General features: G+C 30.7%; 1 protein-coding gene across 1 annotated transcript in view; it reads left to right on the top strand.

The window, feature by feature from the left end:
* The window catches only part of mGluR (metabotropic Glutamate Receptor), a 370,983-nt gene extending 357,532 nt beyond the window's left edge, over window positions 1-13,451 (top strand). The window contains exon 6 of the mRNA XM_035352507.2: window positions 10,252-13,451. Coding sequence (XP_035208398.1) covers window positions 10,252-10,346 — 95 coding nt within the window. The 3' untranslated portion in view covers window positions 10,347-13,451. The remainder of the gene's footprint in view (window positions 1-10,251) is intronic.
* Window positions 13,452-14,289: the final 838 nt, after the last annotated feature.

Genomic DNA, 14,289 nt, shown 5'->3' with positions numbered 1-14,289 from the left:
TATGATCGTAACATATGTCTTCAACACCTTATCAGGTTCAGTGTTCCTCCTTACTTGCTTGGGGAACTTTAAATGACCTGACTCGGAACAGGGAGCTTACTAAAGCTATGTTCAATAAATATGGGAAGTAGACAAGATACACAGGAAGGGTATACGAAACCCTTTATTTTTCTCTCTTTACAATGATTTCCGGACTTCGGAATACAGAGACCAACCACTTGTGGTCTGAACGTAAGAATATAAAAATATTAACTAAATTCTAACTAAACTAACTTAAATTAATAAACAAGTGGCTACTTGAAGATTGGCCGTATATTAACCGAAAGGCCGTATGTAGTACAGAGAACTGTTAACACTACGATACGTTTAAAATTATTAAGAGGATTAAACCTCTGGCCTTAAAGGCAACCAGCAACCGAGTAAAACTGCAATGGCAAGCGGCCTGCTCCTAATCACTCCTTCCTCTCTCTCTTGCTTGGCAAAAAGCCACAACTTAAGTACTTGGCGTTCCCAAGACAAATTTGCATAAATAAGTTAAAGCTTTTAATTCTGGCCGGAAGTAGAAAATAAGAAGTGATAGTAAAGATTTAAAATAAAATAAACGTTAGTAAAACTTAAGATCCTTACAACCTTACAGAAAAGATTAGGAGATTTTATCAAATTATAGGACTCAGCCGTCTTCCATAGCAGTCGTTAGCATGGTTACCAGAGAGGCCATAATGGTAAGAAATGGCGCTGAAGTGATTATTGTAAAGTAACAGACTATAATAACTGGAAGATCTGTGGAAATAATCTCGGAGAAGGAATGGTTGTACTTTATTTTTCTTGCTTCCAAAAGCCTAATAGTCATGGTGAGAAATAAGTTTTTTAGTAAGTAAAGATCTCGAAAACGTTTTAATTGCACATAATTACTTTCAGATAGTTAAACGTCATCATTGATTGGTATTACGTTTCTACGTATATGTGTATGAGTTTACGAATAGAAAGTTCGGTTGACAATTATTTTGAGTCTGCGTAACTTCTGTGCTGTGAGATTCTTATAAATATTTTAGGTAATTATTGATTTGCCTGTGTGTTAATTAGTTTAGTTAAGTTCTGAGATGATTATTATTAACTCGAATAAAGTTAGCCGGGTAATTGAGTACAGCTCATGAATTTGCGCTCTATTCTATTTCCCAATTATTTTTTAATTAAGCTGTACATGGAAAACTGAAAAAGGACATTATAAGGCCTAAGAAAGGCATTTATAAAGTTATTTGTGGCAAGAGTCAAATCTAAAAATTCATAAAAACTGTACTACTTGGCTTGTAAAAGTCTTAGTTGCTTGCCAAGAGGTCTGCAGTTAGAGAATCCAAACCTTATTTTGCTCTCTCCTTAGAGTTTTCCACAGTATTTGTGGCCCAACTTACACGTGTGTTTACGAACATTGAAGTCATAAACTAGATGAAGATAAAGTAAATGACATCTAACACTTAAATGTCAAGTTAAAACTTTTGATGTAGACACCACAGGACTTTCTTGTTCGGCCTATTAAATTATACACATTTTTTGCTGCACTTCATTTAAATTTATTTCCTCGAATTATTTTAACTTAGTTACTATCACTCAAGTCAAATATCACATCAAAAACTTCAAATTTGGAAATTAAATAGGGTAAGTCAATTTTTGTTGTGTGGGAGCTAAACAAAATATTTTATTTTTTTATAACGAGTATAAAACTTTTCCAGACATAAGTACAGGAATCGGGGTACTGCATTAAAATTTAGATTTTGTTATTCGCCCAAAAGTAATTTCTTTTTAAATTTGACGTATCCCAAACATGAATATTTTTGTCATTTAAAACACTTCTGTAATAGGAAGAATATGACTACGACCAACGATTGCGAAAACAAGGCAAGGACTTTTCATCCGGGTAAGGGGGTATGTAAATATGTAGGTACTGCCGATTGCAAATAAAAAAGGGATGTGCTCAATTAGATATTATAGCAGTCCATATACAAAACTTCATCGTTCTATTGCTAATCCTTTTTGAATTATGCGAGATACATTCGTACGTACGTAGTTACTGACGTCATGAAAAATCCCCTTCGACTTCATTTAATGCCCGTTTTGGATAAAAGAATTCTTTATTCTGTAGACACAAACGTCACGCAGAAAAATAGCCAAAATGAATATTTCCGTTGAATTATGATACCCGAAATATTTCGTGATACGTTTTGTGAATACTTCGTATAAGGAAATAAAAATGAAAATTCTTCAGGTAAATCTTTTCACAACATAAAATGCACACAAAAGAAACCTTCCCCTAAAGCACGTAATTTTGCATGATAAACAAAAAGCAGAAAGAAAAAACTTTAATCAGAAAAAGCGAAACAACATGTGCAAGAAAAGAAATCCTACTGTAATGTCGAAATAGAAAACGAAGATGATTTTAAAATAAGTTCGTATTTTATTTTTCTTTGAGAACGTAGCTGGAGATTTATCTGAAAATTTAAACTGAAAATAAATAAAATGTTGATTTCCCTCAAGGGAGGATTACAACCTCAAAAAAAATGAATCGATTTTTGTAAAACCAAAAGATGTATTTTTGATTTTTCTTGATGGCAACAAAAGAGTGGCTTTGAAGCTAAGCCCTTTCCATCTTTTCGGATTATTTAAGAATTGCGCATTTTTCCGTGATGAATGATTATATCGATTTTGGCAAAATAAGCAAACCCTGTGCAAATTCTCTGTCCAGTATTCTTCAAAAATAAAATAAACATTCAAAAATAAACATTCAGTTTGCTTGAAATTGGTCCCTTTTTATTATTATTCAGTGGTTCAAAAGCAGACATTTCCTTCGCAAATTGCCAACGGTAATGTTCCTGAAATTTGCATCAAAACCCCGATCGAAGATAAATTACCTCAGCTCATTCATTTCTATAGCGTGTGTCACTTTTTTAACTTAAATTACATTTTAAAGTAGTGAAGTTAAAAGAAAGCGGAAAGATTCGAATGTTAAACAAACAAAAAAAAAAAAAAAAAAATGAGATATTTTATCAAACTCTCTTGAAGTGTAAGAGAATTTGAAACATCAGTAAATGTTTCATTCTTCAATCATTGCTAACCTTAACTATCAATCTGAATACAAAGTATGAAAAAGTTAGGATGACGATGTAATTTCTAGCATTCGATGCGCTTTAAGTAAACATTAGCTCGTAGATCATCAACCATACCGGCAATGAGCATCTGCCACTGAGATCGTCAACCATTTAACATCTTCCACCTGCTTTTAGATCTTTGCTGATGATAAAACTCTCTAACCGCAACCAAGGTAACTTAGTTTAGTGCAGCTGGGCAACAACTTTTAGACGTCAGAAAAAAGTATCCTCTTTGAAAAATATGCTCATGCAGTTTGAAAAATATGCTCTTTGTTTTACTTCCGCCGTTTATGTATTATGTAGGGTAATGGATAATAATTCAAATTCAATGAATTTCTGCATGTCCTTTAACACAGCGCTTACTTTAAAATAGGTACGTTAAAAAAAATTCACAGTCAAAGCGGCACTGCTCCTCATTTACAATCGCAATGTGTGTCGCTATCCCTGCACAGAAGAAACTGGAGGGCTGTAGCAAATTAGAGAACTCGACCTTTTTTCCACAGCAGTTTTTGCCATGGTTTGGAAAGGAAAGAAATGGCCTTGAAATGCTTGTAGAATAGTATAGATAAAATGTAGTTCGAAAGCTGTTTTAGTTAAAAGAGGAGAAATTTGAATGTGAAAACAATAAAATTTTGAAATTACTTTAGTTAATAACTAAAACGATCAGTGAAACTAAAGCTGTAAAACTAGGTGTTTTATACCCGATTCAATTTTGATTAAAGAAAAAGCATCGGTTGAACTGTATAGCACTTAAATAATGTTTGATGGTAAGCTCTACACTCTTTATGCACATTAAAACTTATATCTTTAGTTTGTAGAGATATTAGGTTAATTGGAAAAGCCGGAAAGATGCAAAATTAACAGTCTTCGCCGGTAATCGAACCGTGGTCCTCTGGAATACCGGCCCAGTATTCAGAACCACTATACCACGAAGGCACGTTAGGGAAGCGGGGGAAATACCTTATAAGGTATTTATCCCGCTTCTCTAGTGTGGCTTCATGGTGTAGTGGTTCTGCACACTGGGCCGGTATTCCAGAGGTGCTTGGTTCGATTCCCGGCGAAGGCGGCTGCTATTTTTCATCTTTCCTGCTTCCAAAAGTATACTTTATGTCTCTACAAGTTCAAGAACTGTTCATTGTTTCCTCGTTCGCCAGAATATATTGAGAAGAGCTAAGTAAATTTCTACATTGAAAATTTAGAAATGAAATTCAATGTTACAAAAACATACTTTAAAACTTTACATTCAAGAAGCTGTAAGAAATGTATTCTACTATGTATGAAAAAAGGAATAAAGAGCGAAATTCATGCAGAAAAAGCCCTATCGCTTTAATTTCTTTTAATTGTTGGTGTTCTTTTCTTTATGAGTAATATTTAAATATATATATATATATATATATATTTGGATATTAGCAAATTTATTGTCCTTTTCATTTATGAGACCATGTAACTTAATTTAAAAAAAAAATTTTTTTTTATTCTTTTATACTAAAATTGGATTTATTTACGTGCATTTTAGAAAAGCGGCGTGTAAAAACGTGCTTTAAAACCAAACTAGTTTACATTACAAAATAAGGTGTTTTTGAACTTTTGCTATTTTAACGGGTCAGGTGCATTCTTTGCATTTGCTTTTCAACAAATTCTTCACATTAAATCCTCTGAAATACATATGAAATATTTCTGTATGTAACTGTATAATAACTTATATTGTACGTAACTTTATAGTGACATATTAAAAAAAGTTAACTTACTAACTTATTATCTATATGCTAATTAGTTTTAAGAAAGTAGTATTATAGATTCTGTGGGTATTCTTTGGTAGTATACACCCTAAACTCTATGTTGACATAGCGAATTCTCGCTATGCCTTTGAGAATAAATACTGCAGAAGAAAGGTTTAAATAACCTTTTTATTTAAACTAAAATTAAAACAGATGCATGCACTTCGTGCTCGCAAACCACCATTATTTGTGGCTACGTAACAGAAAATAAGAATGTAACAAATCAATAGTAAATTGAAAAATTCTAATGACTGGCTTCTTAGCTTAAATTAACTCTAAACAGACTGCACACATTAAAACCGAGCCGATAAATATTAGTAGAAACTGAAAGGTGTCGAACTCCGAATTAGTGAGCTAATTTTAAACTCGCAGCATAAACATCGGAACTAAGTCCACTACTACTCTTTTGAAATCTTTAAACGCAGCTTAAATACTTCTTCTGAAACACGTTGAGAATTTGCATCTACATCATACAAAATTTGCATTCCGGCAGAAAACTGAAATTAGGAGGGAAAGGAGAAAAAAGTCTTTAAAAAAAATATCTTGTTAGAATCAAATAAATCCTTGCAGTGTCTTTACAAAATTCCAACACAATTCCTTTTTTAGGCAAAATTTCAGAAAAATGTAGTTTTTCTGCTTGCATTCTTGACTTCTGTAAATTAATTGATTAGAATTTAAGAAATTTTGAAAACTATGTAAATTCTAAAATTTCCAGAATGGCCAGTTTTTGTGCTTCTGGCATCATAACTTTTATAATTATTATTAAAGTTGAAATGATATGAAAATTTTCACCACTCACTTTTTTAATATTTGTGTATGGTAATTATGTCTTTTAAATTAAAAATTCTCCAAACTATAATTTTCCTGCTTGCGCTCATGATTTCTCTAAAACCGTTGGTCAGAATTTTAAGAGATTTTGATCAATTACAAAAATTCTATGTAAGTAATGTGTGTGTGTGTGATTATGGCAAAGCCTCGAGGGCTACCTGCCTATGAGGAGGGATGCCTTCGTGGAGGACTTTCTAAGGGAAACTGGCTCGTATACACGTTACACATGGGGAAAACCACGAAAACGCCCATGCAGCCAGCCCGTTCGCGGGATTCGAACCTCGGAACGAACTACCAGTGTTCAGCGACTTTACTGCTCGGCCGCTGGTGTGCTCTCTATGTAAGTTAAAAAAAAAACTTGATTAATTACTATGTTTTTTGCATAAAAACTTCAGGAATTATGTTAAAATTTATCTTGAAAAAATACTTGACTTTACTTTTTCAAATTTCAAAATTTTATTACTATAGGTATTTAAAAGCTACCAGTTATTATATTTCTGACATGCGAATTACTATAAGTTGAAATCGTACGAAAATTTCCTCTCATCGCTTTCCATTCTCTTATAAAATTATATTCATTATGATTGTAGATACGTGGAAATTTTAACTGATAAATATAATGTCATCTTTCTTTATTACTATTAAGAAAATAAAGCACATTTAGAAAGTTTGAAGGTAATTATAACTTCAAGTTAAAATTTCTCAAAACTATAATTTTCTTGATTGCGTACATGATTTCTCTGAAACGACTGGTCAGAATTTCAAGAAATTTGATTATTTATATAAACACTATATGGATTAAAAAAACTTAATTTATTAGGCTTCTGCCGTTAAAGACCTTAGAAATTGCATTCACTTTTGTGTTAAAAAAAATACATTTTGCTTTCTCAAGTTATAAAATGTTATTAAGAAAATACTATTCGATTGTTCTAAAATAGATTATTTTAATTGTACATTATTTTTCTAATACACAAAAAAGTAGCTACAAATAATTTGTTTATCCAATATGCTGCGCGCAAAGTTTATTACAATTTTTCGCCGATAAAACTATTTTTTCTGTTTAATTTAAAATATTTTGATATCCGAAACATAAAATAAAGTTGGTAAAGGCAATATAAAGGATATCGAAATATGTCTACAAGATTTTACAATCAAAACTTAGTTAAATGTCGAGATATTCTTTTCTAAAGCCTATTACAATTTTTGGCCTATTTGTTAAAGGTTAGATTAGGTTATGTGAACGTGACAAAACCACAAGAGTTATCTGCCTAAGAGTAGGTATGCCTTTGTGGACGTTTTGAGAGAAACTAGCTAGTATTCACGTTACATATGGAGCAAACTACGAAAGACAACTACACAGCCAGCCCGGTTGCCTAGGCTCTAATCCAGTACGAACTATTAATATTCAGTGGTCTTAACTATATAATACACAACAATGTAAATCAAAATAGGCTTACTTACAGCAAACTTTAAAAAATTAATGCTCTGTTATTTAACTATCCACATGAAACCAAAACAAAGCAAACTAAATTTAATTATATTATTGATAAACACCTAAAAAAATCTTTAAAAAAATCAGAACAAATTTTCTTGTTTCAAGAAATAAAAATCTTAAGCATTATCCAAAATTTTGTAATTATGAAATAAAAAAATCTTATATTCAAACTACTGTGGTAATTACTAAGTACGGAGGAAATCTATATCGTCTTCAAACTAAAAGCAAAATTGTAAAATTGTTCTCCACATTGGAAAACCTTAGAAAATGACATTTGGAAACTTTTCCTATCGATTCTCAACAACATTTGGCACTTATTCGTGGTTAGCAACAAAGCTTTCTCGAAAGATAGCAACTAATGGGAAAATGCCAGAAGATTTATAGGAAAATTGAATTTTTTTACCCTTCTGGCGTTAAAAAGAGAATCCACAAATCGTAGTTTGCTTGCTATTTTTTTTTAAGTTTCCAGCTTAGATAATTGTATCCATACCTATGCTTCCAATTAGACATTAATTATTTACTTATTTTGTTTGGATCTCATCCAGACTCATTTTCCCTCTGACAAACTCCGATAAATTAAAGTACTTTCATTTCCATTAATGAAGCAATTACGTAGCATTTAAAGAAAGGGTTATCTGTTATTGGCTCGAATGCTATCTTGTTTTCTAAAAGAATACCTACTTTCATCACAGTTCAAAGTAAGGAAAGTTCTAATAAATTCTTATAGATAAAGAATATTTTCCTTTGGATATTCCATCTGGAAAATTTTAACGAACCATATCTCAGAAAACTTACATTTAAGAAATGTATGACAATATATCTGATGTGGTAAACTAGCACTTTTGTGTAGTTTTGTTATTTAAATTGAAATTAATGAATGCTCGTTTTCATATTTCGAGATATAAATTAATTATTATGCACTATTAAATTTTTAATAAAATCTCCTTCCATGTTTAACTTGATACTGACATTTAAATACATTAAAACACTGAACTTAGTTTATTTCGGGATCATTTTAATTGCGTATTATTAAAATAATTATTCTATTAACCACGTAATAGAACTTTTATTAGAAATAAATTAGATGAAACTACAGTCTCCGACAGCTTTCAAAATCTGATTAGAACAGAAACACGTCAATACAGAATTTAAAATTAGGCGAAAAAGTAACTTCATGACAGCTAAATTTTAAATAAAACTATATCAATTTCCCTAGTGCGCAGAGATAGAATTTTATTGATAGAGTCGATAATAGTCTCATCGATTATCAATAGAATCTCTATAGAATTCGCTTAGTTTCCTTTTGTTCTCGAAAGTTGTTCTGTCGAGTACGATCAGACTTAGGACCTCTTCTTCAGAAACAAAATACTTTAGTATAAACATTTTTGCTTCTGAAAACTTATTTACTTCTGCAGAAGAGGCACCTATATCCGATCATTCTCGGAAATGGTATATTCAAAATCTACGCCCAGCTAAGATTGGTTTTACGCTCAGTTTTAAAAGCTTTTCAAATATGTTCCCGTTGTGTGCAGTTTCTTCGTACTTTGTATCATAATCGTTAATCAAAATGTTCCTGAAATTCGCTCAAAACTCATTTGTTTAGCATTAATTGTATGGTTTCGAATTTTAAGACTGCAGATTTTTTTGGTAGTACTTCATCTTAAAAATTCATTTTCATTTACGTTTTTATAGGCATATAAATTGATTTACATAATTTACTTTACTTACATGATTACATTAATTATCATTAAAAGGAAAATCTAGATGAATCACTGATAAGAGAACTCGCAAATATTACTGATTTTTATTGTACTTTTGTACTGTTACAAAATCTTCACAATGATTTCTTTAAGTCAATTAAGGCTCGATTAATAGAGACCTCGGTTGACAAACGCTCGGTTAAATGAAGGCTCTGTTGTACAGTAAAACCTCGGATAATGAAGGTCTCCCTTCCTGAGCAATTCGGTTTATGAACAAACAAACTATCTGAACAAAAAACGTCTCGTATGACGAATGGTGTCTGTTACGAACATTCAAATCAGTAGCGTATGATTTTCAAAAGTATTTTGAGGTAACTTTTCCCCCATAATTAACACACTTTCTGAAAGTGTCATTTAAGGTTTTCTATTGTTTAATTCTCAATAATAAAGCGATTAAGTGACTTGCAGGAACGTATTTTCAACCTGGAAGACATTATGGCCAGACTGGATTACCCGTAGAGATTTTGAAACTTAAGACTTCATAATGAAGACTTTTTCTTTATCTGTGATAATGAGGCTCTGGGAAAAATATGGGCTAGGAAGTTAACAGCGAAAGAGTGGAAAAGTTACTGATAGACCAAAAAAATGAACTCAATAAAATAGAATTCCAGTAACTTCAGAAGCAACATCAAAAGATGATTTCAGTTGAAAAGTCATCAGGAGAATGGGAAGAACAAAAAATTATTTTAATTCTCTAATCTAAAAACTGGGTAGATACGAAGTTTCAAAATAATGATATTACCCTGATGAAGTAGTAGCTAGATACAACATAAGCATTTTCAAAGACAATTAATGCAATGTTTCTCTCAAGAAACATTTAAACCTAGGCAACAAAAAATAACTCAGAACGAATATGACTCGTCATTTCCACTTACTTCTCTTCGTGCAGATAGAGTAAAATTAAATTTATTAATTTTTATTTATGTATTTAATAGCGTATTTATCTTCTTTTTCTTTTTTGTTTTAATGATTTCCATTTTTTTATGTTTGATTAGGATTTTGGGTCATGAATATGGGCCCAAAATACAGTTGTAAAGTCTAAATAAGCAAACACCTATTATCCAGGAACGAATTAATTTATTTTATATTAATTTCTATGGGGATTCTGTTAACGAACTGTCTTCAGAAAGGAAATGAATTCGTGAATCGAAGTTTCACTGCACGTTGAAACTTTGTCTAAATTGATTATTAACCTACATTTCCATATAACAATTCGAACTGCTCATAAATATTTTTTCTTCTTCTTTTAGGAACTACAGTTGAGCAAGTGAAGTTGAGCGTCCAGATGACTCCATCAAGGGAACAGACAACTGAAACTGACAAGGATAGTCTGGCTTCTCTGTGATGATCAAAGTTCTAACTAAAAAAAAAAAACCAATTTCGTTTCTAACTTTTTGTGCGTTATACAAACTGAAAATAAATCACTTTTTTTGCCAAGATATATTATTTCTAAGTAGAAACACTCAAGATTTACGCACTCAATTCTCTCTTAAAATGTACATACTGTACTTAATCTAATGAAAAGTATTATCTTCAAACTTTGAGTTACGGTCACATGGCGTCAAAAGTTCTGCAATGATTCACAAAACAATTGCATGTAAAGAATATTACAGTACAGCATATTTGAAAGCTAAAATTTTTTAATGTAATATAATGTGTAAGACAGCAAGGATGCTTTGAAAGAAATGACTTGTAAATATCAATTTTATGGCAAGGAGATGAATTGTGAATTTTACGATACTGTAAATAGCAACAGAATATTGTATCTGTGCTTCATAGTTTTGAAATTTTAAAGTGACTTTCTTCATCAAAAGTGTTATTTTACTACAACTGGAAAAAAAAAAAGGTAAAACTGCCACTGCAGAGGCAAGGCCAAGCATATCATTTAGACTTTCTTAAAGCAGCCACTGAAGTCTTCATAAAAGTTGTGCAACAAGTTGAGCAAAGAGCGAACAAAATAAAAAATAAAAAAAAAAGTTTTGTGAAATATAATCAAGAATGTGTTCTAACTCTAATTTCGATATAATTCTCGGGCTTCCCTAACCAACAAAGACCGTTAACGTTGTATTTTGTGTTGTCACTGTTTCAAAAAGTAGCTTAGTTTCCAAGTTCGAACAATACGAGTACGTATACATAAGTATAACAAAGTTTCTGTGTCGACGTATCTAGGGAAATAGGCCACTTGACGAAACAACATAATGAAGTTTCTCAAGTGTTTAGTTTTCCCGACTATCAAGCCCAATGTCATAGATTTATGTCTCTAGGCATGTATGTTTATTGTCATGTGTTAAGTGAGAACTGTTGATAGTGTAGGTGCATACAACGTATTGCATGTTTAGCTGTTCGTTTATGTTCCAATGGCAATAATGTTATAAATGCTCGAGAGAGACGGTATTTAGGTGTGCACAAAATAATTCTTCCACATTGTCACTTAACTAATAGATTTCACTTAAACATTAATTTGCTAAGTTATAGCTTTCTTAACCAGAAAAGTAATGTTTAACAAGTAACTGATTAAAAGCACAAAATAGTACTAGTTCGTAATCATCCTGTTGTGGAAATATTTTTCGTCATAATTCTTTAAACGAAAAAAGCAAAAAAAAAAAAAAAACGCACATTGCTTGATTGATTATTTTAATATAAATTGCATAACCTTTAGACAATAGTCACATTTTATCTTCAAATATATACAATTTTAATTAATATTAGAGTTATAAAAAACTTGGTTTATTTTTTAATTTTAATTATTTTATGACTATTTAATTAATTAAAATACTGCTTAAATTTAGAAATAAATTAATTTAATTATTTTATAATACTTTATTTAATTGATTACCTAAATTTACAAATTAATTTAATTTATCTCTATGATAATTATATTTCGTTTAAGGTCGTCAATTAATAATTCATAGCCATTATTATAAGATATTAATCTGTGCGAATGATTAATTTGCTCCTTTTGAATTTATAAAATCATAAACGAAAACGCTTGATTTTACAAATACACCTATACATCTGAGGATTATAGAAAGAAAAATAACTAGTGATTTTAGCTTAAATGCTTGTAACCGTAAAACAAATTTCGATTTAAAATTGTTATTTAATTTGACTAATATTTAAAATAAATATTATATTATTTTGCATTAAAATCTTAGAAACTTTTTGTTTATATTCGCTATATTTTTTAATTTAATTACTTTTCCTTATACATCTTAGTTTTATTTAATTTTAAAGGGAGAGAAACATTGATTTAGATGTTTTATACTTTTTAATTTCACAATTAATTTCTCAACTGTGAAACTTTTAAATCATGTTAAAATCGTCGATTTGCTGTTCTTAGTAAATCTACAAAAAGCAATGTCGTTTGATTTTTTGGATAAAAAACTTTTGTTCCAAATCTAAATATTGCATTCATGTTAAATTTCGTAAAATTTGAATAATTCCTTTTCACCATAAATTCTTTAGAATTTTGGCCTCTTTTATCCTGGGGGTGGGGTTGTTTGTTTAGAGCATTTAATGCAAAATTTCTTATATGTTATTAATAAATAAAAAAAAGCATTTCTATTAACAAAAAACATTTGTGCACATCTTAATACATTACATACCAAACTGCTGAATTTACTTTGAAACTAGATGTAGGCTATGAATTTAAAATTCATTTTCTACGGAATTCAGTCCTGAGAGGCAAGAAGAAAATTATGTTTATTTTTATTTAAATTGTAATTATAGGTTTTAATTTGAAATTTTCTTACAAAACTCTACACAGTACTTACTAATAGTACCTCTTGCAGACGGCCATTTGTAAATAAAATGGGGCTCATTTACTGATGGTTTCCAACAAGAGGTGCAAAACTTTATTTTCCTTATATCAGTATGTGCTTTAATCAACAGATGGCGCCACTAGCACAGTACTGAATTCACCGTCACTGCAAGCCATTCACCGTTCTTCCATGCTTTGTGTAGATGGCAAAACTTACGCGTTTGTTAAAGAATTCTAGAATTCAGTTAGTTATAAAACGAGCGTCCAGTCTTTATTTGTTCTAGAGAGGCATTAGTTAATTATTGTATATAGAATTATATTACTTAAACAAATGTGTACATGATTTGTACAGATGTTAATCCATTTGCTGGTGTTTTGTTATGCACAGGAGTAAAATGTAGTGTTTATTCGTAAATCACCAATAGAAGAAAGAAATCTCAGTCGTATTTATTTATTCTAACTGATTTGCTCAGATTGTTAATAATGTTAATTATACTTTACATTATTTCCCAAACTAGATCCAGCTGAGTAGAATAGCTGCTATGGTGTTTTAAACCCCATCTATTTTTAAATTTATTTTTTAAAGCAAAAAAAATCAGTTGTGTATTTTTATTTATGCTTTAAATAAAAATGTAGGCGAATTCTTTGCTTGAATGAATGAATAAATAAATAAAAATGTTTGTCTGTGTGTATTTTGTATTTTATGAAATGTAATTAATTTAACACGCATTTTTAACCTCTTATATAACATTTTAATAGTATTTTGTTACCCTTTAATTGCATTTAATATGAAAACTGAATAACCTTACTAGACTGGCAGACGAATTTGTCCCTTTTTAAAGTTAAATTGCACAAGACCTCACCGGAGGCCTAACTAAGAGAAATCTGACACTTACATAAGCAACTTACATAATGTAGCCTATCTTTTCCTGAAAAAAAATCCTTAAATGGATGTTGAGATTTTTAAGGAAAAATATTTATTCCTCATCTACATATAAAATGCTTATTGTGTAGAAAGTGCAATGAATCTATGAGAACTTGTTTTTAAAAACAGTAAATCTTTCTTTCCCGAAAGTATTAGAAATTATCACCTTCGTCGTGCTGTTATATCCACAGATTCAGTATCGGCGGTTTCATTCACTTGCGAACAGAATACTACAGAACAGGGAAGAAGAACTGTTATTTGTGTTTCTAAATGTGCTTTAAGTTAACAATAGGCTTAGCATAGCGAAATACTAAGACACAAGGCTCAAACATCTCCAACGCTAGTGACTTTCTACGGAAAAGAGCTTTTGCGGACTTAATGGAACGATGTAACTAAATATCGGGGTGAAAAACGTTACGATTGCTTTCAGTTTACAGAACAAGCCTCGGATTCGAATTTTTTTTTTCCTCTGTCACATTCTAATTTATATTCTAATCTAGCTATAGCTAGAAGTATTTCAAAAGTGTTAGAAACCCTTCCGTTATTTTTCATACCTACATTTCTATTAAAACTTTCGTTGATATTCTCATACCATTTCTAGCA

This window comes from Stegodyphus dumicola, chromosome 9 (assembly GCF_044657685.1).
Source record: "Stegodyphus dumicola isolate Sdum_Otavi_A_Nest chromosome 9, ASM4465768v1".
In the NCBI taxonomy this organism is placed as follows: domain Eukaryota; kingdom Metazoa; phylum Arthropoda; class Arachnida; order Araneae; family Eresidae; genus Stegodyphus; species Stegodyphus dumicola.
This window is presented reverse-complemented; position numbering and strand designations above follow the sequence as displayed.